Source organism: Ascaphus truei, chromosome 20 (genome assembly GCF_040206685.1).
Source record: "Ascaphus truei isolate aAscTru1 chromosome 20, aAscTru1.hap1, whole genome shotgun sequence".
In the NCBI taxonomy this organism is placed as follows: Eukaryota; Metazoa; Chordata; class Amphibia; order Anura; family Ascaphidae; genus Ascaphus; species Ascaphus truei.
In genome coordinates, this window is record NC_134502.1 from 29,776,356 (window position 1) to 29,787,491 (window position 11,136).

The following is an 11,136-nucleotide window of genomic DNA, read 5'->3' on the forward strand; positions in this document are numbered from 1 at the left end:
CATGCAAATCCCAAGAAACACAAAGAAGACGGGAATCCTGAGGCTCTGGAGATCCTTAAATCCCAGCAGGAGGAATTCTGTAACTCTCGTCTGGTTCTCCACACGCATTGTGATCAGATCCTTCCCCCTTCCTGTAATATGCCAAAGGGAAAGACGTTATAGGGTGTCTGTCCAGTAACGGGTAATAGTCATTATAATGGGAACATAGGAGATACGATAACAGGACCACGGAAAGGGTAATGTTAGGATCACTGACTGGTTAGAACAAGTAAGATAAATATTATATCACAATATACAGAGTATGGGAAAAATCTACTAAAACTATTAAATATTAATATAATACAATATTTGCTTGAGGTCACATTTGAAGGAAACCCCTTTGTGGGAAACAAATTTCATGCATAAAAATAACACCACACATAATGTAACATTTTCTAAGATCAATACAGTTTCTATAACAATTAATGATTTATAAAAAAGCTTTCATTAAGGAGACATAGGTTTCAATGCTGTTTTGGAGCAAAGATTGTGCAGAGAGAGATATTTTCCACTTGTGTGTGTTGGCATCAGAAGGAAACCAGGAGGCCCCAGTAATGTAAGGACACTTTATTGGAATGTGTTATACAGAATACAATGCGCTAATACAAGTACAGGATCAACTTCACAATGCCCTGTGTGCCTGACATGTAATAAGGATAAGATGCAAGATTATATCATTTATTCCCACTCAATCTGTCAGTCATACTCAGTACTTCCCAGGAGGTCTGAGTGCTCAAGGAACAGACTCATATCTTCCACCTATCATACTACAAAGAATACTTCCACCTCTCATACTACAAAGAATACTTCCACCTATCATACTACAAAGAATACTTCCACCTATCATACTACAAAGAATACTTCCACCTATCATACTACAAAGAATACTTCCACCTCTCATACTACAAAGAATACTTCCACCTATCATACTACAAAGAATACTTCCAACTATCATACTACAAAGAATACTTCCACCTATCATACTACAAAGAATACTTCCACCTCTCATACTACAAAGAATACTTCCATCTAGCATACTACAAAGAATACTTCCACCTCTCATACTACAAAGAATACTTCCACCTATCATTCTACAAAGAATACTTCCACCTATCATACTACAAAGAATACTTCCACCTATCATACTACAAAGAATACTTCCACCTATCATACTACAAAGAATACTTCCACCTATCAAACTACAAATACTACTTCCACCTATCACTACAAAGAATACTTCCACCTATCATACTACAAAGAATACTTCCATCTATCATACTACAAAGAATACTTCCACCTCTCATACTACAAAGAATACTTCCACCTATCGTACTACAAAGAATACTTCCACCTATCATACTACAAAGAATACTTCCACCTATCATACTACAAAAAATACTTCCACCTATCATACTACAAAGAATACTTCCACCTATCATACTACAAAGAATACTTCCATCTATCATACTACAAAGAATACTTCCACCTATCATACTACAAAGAATACTTCCATCTATCATACTACAAAGAATACTTCCACCTATCATACTACAAAGAACTACAAAGAATACTTCCACCTCTCATACTACAAATAATACTTCCACCTATCATACTACAAAGAATACTTCCACCTATCATACTACAAAGAATACTTCCACCTATCATACTACAAAGGATACTTCCATCTATCATACTAAAAAGAATACTTCCACCTATCATACTACAAAGAATACTTCCACCTATCTAACTACAAAGAATACTTCCATTTATCATACTACAAAGAATACTTCCACCTATCATACTACAAAGAATACTTCCATCTATCATACTACAAAGAATACTTCCACCTATCATACTACAAAGAACTACAAAGAATACTTCCACCTCTCATACTACAAATAATACTTCCACCTATCATACTACAAAGAATCCTTCCACCTATCATACTACAAAGAATACTTCCACCTATCATACAACAAAGGATACTTCCATCTATCATACTAAAAAGAATACTTCCACCTATCATACTACAAAGAATACTTCCACCTCTTATACTACAAAGAATACTTCCACCTATCATACTACAAAGAATACTTCCACCTATCATACTACAAAGAATACTTCCACCTATAATACTACAAAGACTACTTCCACCTATCACTATGAAGAATACTTCCACCTATCATACTAAAAAGAATACTTCCATCTATCATACTACAAAGAATACTTCCACCTCTTATACTACAAAGAATACTTCCACCTATCATACTACAAAGAATATTTCCACCTATCATACTACAAAGAATACTTCCACCTATCATACTACAAAGAATACTTCCATCTATCATACTACAAAGAATACTTCCACCTATCATACTACAAAGAATACTTCCATCTATCATACTACAAAGAATACTTCCATCTATCATACTATAAATAATACTTCCACCTATCATACATACTAAGAATACTTCCACCTATCATACTACAAAGACTACTTCCACCTATCACTACAAAGAATACTTCCACCTATCATACTACAAAGAATACTTCCATCTATCATACTACAAAGAATACTTCCACCTCTCATACTACAAAGAATACTTCCACCTATCATACTACAAAGAATACTTCCACCTATGATACTACAAAGAATACTTTAACCTATCATACTACAAAGAATACTTCCACCTATCATACTACAAAGAATACTTCCATCTATCATACTACAAATAATACTTCCACCTATCATACTACAAAGAATACTTCCACCTATCATACTACAAAAAATACTTCCACCTATCATACTACAAAGAATACTTATATCTATCATACTACAAATAATACTTCCACCTATCATACTACAAAGAATACTTCCACCTATCATACTACAAAGAATACTTCCACCTATCATACTACAAAGAATACTTCCATCTATCATACTACAAAATATACTTCCACCTATCATACTACAAAGAATACTTCCATCTATCATAATACAAAGAATACTTCCACCTATCATACTAGAAAGGATACTTCCACCTATCATACTACAAAGACTACTTCCACTTATCACTACAAAGAATACTTCCACCTATCATACTACAAAGAATACTTCCATCTATCATACTACAAAGAATACTTCCACCTCTCATACTACAAAGAATACTTCCATCTATCATACTACAAAGAATACTTCCACCTATCATACTACAAAGAATACTTCCACCTATCATACTACAAAGAATACTTCCATCTATCATACTACAAAGAATACTTCGACCTATCATACTACAAAGACTACTTCCATCTATCATACTACAAAGAATACTTCGACCTATCATACTACAAAGAATACTTCCACCTATCATGCTACAAAGAATACTTCCACCTCTCATACTACAAAGAATACTTCCATCTATCATACTACAAAGAATACTTCCACCTCTCATACTACAAAGAATACTTCCACCTATCATACTACAAAGAATACTTCCACCTATCATACTACAAAGAATACTTCCACCTATCATACTACAAAGAATACTTCCACCTATCATACCACAAAGAATACTTCCACCTATCATACTACAAAGAATACTTCCATCTATCATACCACAAAGAATACTTCCACCTATCATACTACAAAGAATACTTCCACCTATCATACTACTAAGAATACTTCCACCTATCATACTACAAAGAATACTTCCACCTATCATACTACAAAGAATACTTCCACCTATCATACTACAAAGAAAACTTCCATCTATCATACTACAAAGAATACTTCCACCTATCATACTACAAAGACTACTTCCACCTATCACTACAAAGAATACTTCCACCTATCATACTACAAAGAATACTTCCATCTATCATATTACAAAGAATACTTCCACCTCTCATACTACAAAGAATACTTCCATCTATCATATTACAAAGAATACTTCCACCTCTCATACTACAAAGAATACTTCCATCTATCATACTACAAAGAATACTTCCATCTATCATACTACAAAGAATTCTTCCACCTATCATACTACAAAGACTACTTCCATCTATCATACTACAAAGAATACTTCCACCTATCATACTACAAAGAATACTTCCACCTATCACTACAAAGAATACTTCCACCTATCATACTACAAAGAATACTTCCATCTATCATACTACAAAGAATACTTCCACCTCTCATACTACAAAGAATACTTCCACCTATCATACTACAAAGAATACTTCCACCTATCATACTACAAAGAATACTTCCACCTATCATACTACAAAGAATACTTCCACCTATCATACTTCAAAGAATACTTCCACCTATCATACTACAAAGAATACTTCCATCTATCATACTACAAAGAATACTTCCACCTATCATACTACAAAGAATACTTCCACCTATCATACTACAAAGAATACTTCCACCTATCATACTACAAAGAATACTTCCACCTATCATACTACAAAGAATACTTCCATCTATCATACTACAAAGAATACTTCCACCTATCATACTACAAAGAATACTTTCACCTATCATACTACAAAGAATACTTCCACCTATCATACTACAAAGAATACTTCCATCTATCATACTACAAAGAATACTTCCACCTATCATACTACAAAGAATACTTCCACCTATCATACTACAAAGAATACTTTCACCTATCATACTACAAAGAATACTTCCACCTATCATACTACAAAGTATACTTCCACCTATCATACTACAAAGAATACTTCCATCTATCATACTACAAAGAATACTTCCACCTATCATACTACTAAGAATACTTCCACCTATCATACTACAAAGAATACTTCCACCTATCATACTACAAAGAATACTTCCACCTATCATACTACAAAGAAAACTTCCATCTATCATACTACAAAGAATACTTCCACCTATCATACTACAAAGACTACTTCCACCTATCACTACAAAGAATACTTCCACCTATCATACTACAAAGAATACTTCCATCTATCATATTACAAAGAATACTTCCACCTCTCATACTACAAAGAATACTTCCATCTATCATATTACAAAGAATACTTCCACCTCTCATACTACAAAGAATACTTCCATCTATCATACTACAAAGAATACTTCCATCTATCATACTACAAAGAATTCTTCCACCTATCATACTACAAAGACTACTTCCATCTATCATACTACAAAGAATACTTCCACCTATCATACTACAAAGAATACTTCCACCTATCACTACAAAGAATACTTCCACCTATCATACTACAAAGAATACTTCCATCTATCATACTACAAAGAATACTTCCACCTCTCATACTACAAAGAATACTTCCACCTATCATACTACAAAGAATACTTCCACCTATCATACTACAAAGAATACTTCCACCTATCATACTACAAAGAATACTTCCACCTATCATACTTCAAAGAATACTTCCACCTATCATACTACAAAGAATACTTCCATCTATCATACTACAAAGAATACTTCCACCTATCATACTACAAAGAATACTTCCACCTATCATACTACAAAGAATACTTCCACCTATCATACTACAAAGAATACTTCCACCTATCATACTACAAAGAATACTTCCATCTATCATACTACAAAGAATACTTCCACCTATCATACTACAAAGAATACTTTCACCTATCATACTACAAAGAATACTTCCACCTATCATACTACAAAGAATACTTCCATCTATCATACTACAAAGAATACTTCCACCTATCATACTACAAAGAATACTTCCACCTATCATACTACAAAGAATACTTCCACCTATCATACTACAAAGAATACTTCCATCTATCATACTACAAAGAAAACTTCCACCTATCATACTACAAAGACTACTTCCACCTATCACTACAAAGAATACGTCCACAAATCATACTACAAAGAATACTTCCATCTATCATACTACAAAGAATACTTCCACCTTTCATACTATAAATTATACTTCCACCTATCATACTACAAAGAATACTTCCACCTACAGTATAATACTACAAAGAATACTTCCACCTATCATACTACAAAGAATACTTCCATCTATCATACTACAAAGAATACTTCCACCTATCATACTACAAAGACTACTTCCACCTATCACTACAAAGAATATGTCCGCCTATCAAACTACAAAGAATACTTCTATCTATCATACTACAAAGAATACTTCCACCTTTCATACTATAAAGAATACTTCCACCTATCATACTACAAAGAATACTTCCACCTACAGTATAATACTACAAAGAATACTTCCACCTATCATACTACAAAGAATACTTCCATCTATCATATTACAAAGAATACTTCCATCTATCATACTACAAAGAATACTTCCACCTCTCATACTACAAAGAATACTTCCACCTATCATACTACAAAGAATACTTCCACCTATCATACTACAAAGAATACTTCCACCTATCATACTACAAAGAATACTTCCACCTATCATACTTCAAAGAATACTTCCACCTATCATACTACAAAGAATACTTCCACCTATCATACTACAAAGAATACTTCCACCTATCATACTACAAAGAATACTTCCATCTATCATACTACAAAGAAAACTTCCACCTATCATACTACAAAGACTACTTCCACCTATCACTACAAAGAATACGTCCACAAATCATACTACAAAGAATACTTCCATCTATCATACTACAAAGAATACTTCCACCTTTCATACTATAAATTATACTTCCACCTATCATACTACAAAGAATACTTCCACCTACAGTATAATACTACAAAGAATACTTCCACCTATCATACTACAAAGAATACTTCCATCTATCATACTACAAAGAATACTTCCACCTATCATACTACAAAGACTGCTTCCACCTATCACTACAAAGAATATGTCCGCCTATCAAACTACAAAGAATACTTCTATCTATCATACTACAAAGAATACTTCCACCTTTCATACTATAAAGAATACTTCCACCTATCATACTACAAAGAATACTTCCACCTACAGTATAATACTACAAAGAATACTTCCACCTATCATACTACAAAGAATACTTCCATCTATCATATTACAAAGAATACTTCCATCTATCATACTACAAAGAATACTTCCACCTCTCATACTACAAAGAATACTTCCACCTATCATACTACAAAGAATACTTCCACCTATCATACTACAAAGAATACTTCCACCTATCATACTACAAAGAATACTTCCACCTATCATACTTCAAAGAATACTTCCACCTATCATACTACAAAGAATACTTCCATCTATCATACTACAAAGAATACTTCCACCTATCATACTACAAAGAATACTTCCACCTATCATACTACAAAGAATACTTCCACCTATCATACTACAAAGAATACTTCCACCTATCATACTACAAAGAATACTTCCATCTATCATACTACAAAGAATACTTCCACCTATCATACTACAAAGAATACTTTCACCTATCATACTACAAAGAATACTTCCACCTATCATACTACAAAGAATACTTCCATCTATCATACTACAAAGAATACTTCCACCTATCATACTACAAAGAATACTTCCACCTATCATACTACAAAGAATACTTCCACCTATCATACTACAAAGAATACTTCCATCTATCATACTACAAAGAAAACTTCCACCTATCATACTACAAAGACTACTTCCACCTATCACTACAAAGAATACGTCCACAAATCATACTACAAAGAATACTTCCATCTATCATACTACAAAGAATACTTCCACCTTTCATACTATAAATTATACTTCCACCTATCATACTACAAAGAATACTTCCACCTACAGTATAATACTACAAAGAATACTTCCACCTATCATACTACAAAGAATACTTCCATCTATCATACTACAAAGAATACTTCCACCTATCATACTACAAAGACTACTTCCACCTATCACTACAAAGAATATGTCCGCCTATCAAACTACAAAGAATACTTCTATCTATCATACTACAAAGAATACTTCCACCTTTCATACTATAAAGAATACTTCCACCTATCATACTACAAAGAATACTTCCACCTACAGTATAATACTACAAAGAATACTTCCACCTATCATACTACAAAGAATTCTTCCATCTATCATATTACAAAGAATACTTCCACGTTTCATACTACAAAGACTACTTCCACCTGTCACTACAAAGAATACGTCCACCAATCATACTACAAAGAATACTTCTATCATACTACAAAGAATACTTCCACCTATCATACTACAAAGAATACTTCCATCTACAGTATAATACTACAAAGAATACTTCCACCTATCATACTACAAAGAATACTTCCATTATGTACTTTGTTGATTCCATCAAGATACAGTTTTCCAAAATGTCTTCCTTCCCCTTCTTCTCAATCTTGGGTCCCAGATTATATTAACGTAAAGTATATAAGTGTTTCCAAATAAGAGACATGATGGAAATTCTGCTATATTTCATTTGCTTCAGTATATCACACACAAGATGGCGGCACACAGGTTTAGGTGCAAGAAAAGATTGCTGAGACTTGACTCAAAGCTTGTAGCAGAACAAATAACGTTTTGGGGACACAGCCCTTCCTTAGATAATGGGTGTCAACTCTCTGAGGAAGGGGCTGTGTCCCTGAAACGTTATTTGCTCTGCTACAAGCATGGAGTCACGTCTCAGCAAGCTTTTATGCACCTAAACCTGTGTGTCGCCATCTTGTGTGTGACATACTGGGTTTGCGCCCTCAGTTGGAATATTGGGGCTTGGGTGGGTTAGCCAGCACCAGGACTTCTACACGGTTTCCCTTTTTTGGCAATTGGTGTGTCTGTACCTATCTATATACGGCTACTTCATTTGCTCTGTTTTTGTAGAATGTGATAAAACACTGAATATTCTATTTGCTGAATATCTTACAGTTGAAGCATTAAATGAAACTTCATGTAAAGGTGACAATCTGCCCGAGGAGACAATGCCAGTGACCTCTCCTACATAGTCGGATATATCTCAGGAGCATTGGAAGTTATCTGAAGAAGAGGAAATGTATTTGTTGAATACCATTGATGTACCAAACAAGCTCAAATATAAACATTATAATCCATATTAACTAAGCGATGTCACTCCATAAGATAGCACTGCTTAGATAATATGCCCCTTTATAACCCATTCAGGGAATTAGGCTGTAAGGGGTCTTCCAGCTGCTAATGTGTAATGGAGTAGCATGTCTTAGTAGACATGGCCATACGTATGTACAATACACAGACTAATAAGGGTTTTATAGAGGTTCTCACTGCCACCCTGATAATTACAGGGATTCTTATAAACAGGGTCCCCCTGAAGGTAAGATATCCCCCCAAGAAGAAAGATAAGTGATTGCACCAAACATGTAGGGGCTGGTGCTGCAGTTACATTAAGGGGCAGAAGGAGGGAGATAAGGAACAATATACACGGTATAAAGAGATATTCAGGAGGAGCGCAAAGTAACACCGTATCTGTGTAAGTGTCTGTTTCTCACCTGTCACCTAATACAATGTATTTATGGTTAATACCACGCTGAGAGGCCCCCACCTCATGTCCCTACCCCCATATTGTACTACGCTGATGTATATGTTAGCACCTGATCTGTTTAAGTGTCTGTTTCTCACCTGTCCGCCTGATACAATTACTCAAACTTCCCCAAACCACTGGATTACCCCAAATGTACATGATGAAGTTAAACAATGGAGTCACCAAAGCACAAACGGTTACTTACAATAAATCTTTATTGGGTGGTACCACAAACTCAGCTATCATTGTCGCGTAAAATATGGACACAGCAGTGAGAGGAGAAAGGCCGGGAGAGAAGAACGTCTGTGTCACAGAGGAGAAGGGAATCCTAGGGACGGTGAGAATAACTGGTAGATAACTTGCCACAATGAATATATATGAAAGGAGCATCACAGGAACGTATGCCATTATAGTTTCCATCTCTACCACCCAAGTGTTTGGGATAGAAAAGTTCAGAAGAGGTACAATATCACAGTAGTAACGATCAGTTACCATGGATCCCCAAAACAGAGCCTGATACCTGTATATGAAAATCACTGCAATCCATGGTGTTAAAAATCCTAAAATCCATGGCCTGATATCACAAATGTCCACATATCGGTCATAGGACATCACTGTAAGAAGAGAGCGTTCTTCACCACTTAATGTTCTGTAGAGGTAAAACTGTGAGATGTTATCAATGACAGATATGGAGCCTCCACCTCTCCCTGTGACATGTAGCATGTTAGGGACAATACTTGTGTTATGTATCATGTCAGATGTGGACAAATTTCTAAGGAAGAAGTAGATGGGAGAGTGTAGCTGGTGCCCCGATGGCACTAAAGCAGTGATCAGGAGATGTCCATGTACTGTCACAAAGTGACTCACAAGGGACAGGCAGAAGACAGTGGTCTTCAGGCTGTGACGTCTCTGGGATCCCAGAAGCTGGAGCTCTGTGACTGTAGCCAGGTTCTCCCCATCACACATCGCCTGATGGTATAAAGGGGATACGTCCTTATAGTGCGTAATATACTGTTATTGTTACATCTCACATAGAAACACACAAAGTATATTACTACAGGTAGGTACAATGTAGGGGGGTGGGGTATTTATCAAAGTTTCCAGGTAGCAAAACTGGTGAAGAAAGTGTCCCAAACACACAGTCCCTTAGTAAATCCCATTAAATATAGTGATGCTGCTGGCTTTGATGCAATTTACATAGTTACATAGTAGATAAGGTTGAAAAAAGACCTAGGTCCATCAAGTTCAACCTATGCTAAATTTAGGCAACAGATACTTTATCCTATATCTATACTTACTTATTTATCCAGAGGAAGGCAAACAAAAAAACCCCAGAGTCATATCATTCAATGATATATCATAAGGGGAAAAATAAATTCCTTCCTGACTCCAAGAATTGGCAATCAGATTAATCCCTGGATCAATATCCTTCCCATGTATACTTATTTGGTACAGTATATCCCTGTATACCTTTCCTATCTAAAAAGATGTCCAACTTTTTTTTTAACAAA

General features: G+C 35.0%; 1 protein-coding gene across 1 annotated transcript; it reads right to left on the minus strand.

The window, feature by feature from the left end:
* Positions 1–9,826: 9,826 nt before the first annotated feature.
* On the minus strand, positions 9,827–10,591 carry LOC142471123 (olfactory receptor 6J1-like). The gene has a single exon (XM_075577916.1). The coding sequence runs from the start codon at positions 10,589–10,591 to the stop codon at positions 9,827–9,829; it is 765 nt and encodes a 254-aa protein (XP_075434031.1).
* Positions 10,592–11,136: the final 545 nt, after the last annotated feature.

What these genes read in the sequence shown, in the direction of transcription:
- LOC142471123 (XM_075577916.1), bottom strand. Translation starts at nt 10,591, where the DNA reads ATGTGTGATGGGGAGAACCTGGCTACAGTCACAGAGCTCCAGCTTCTG.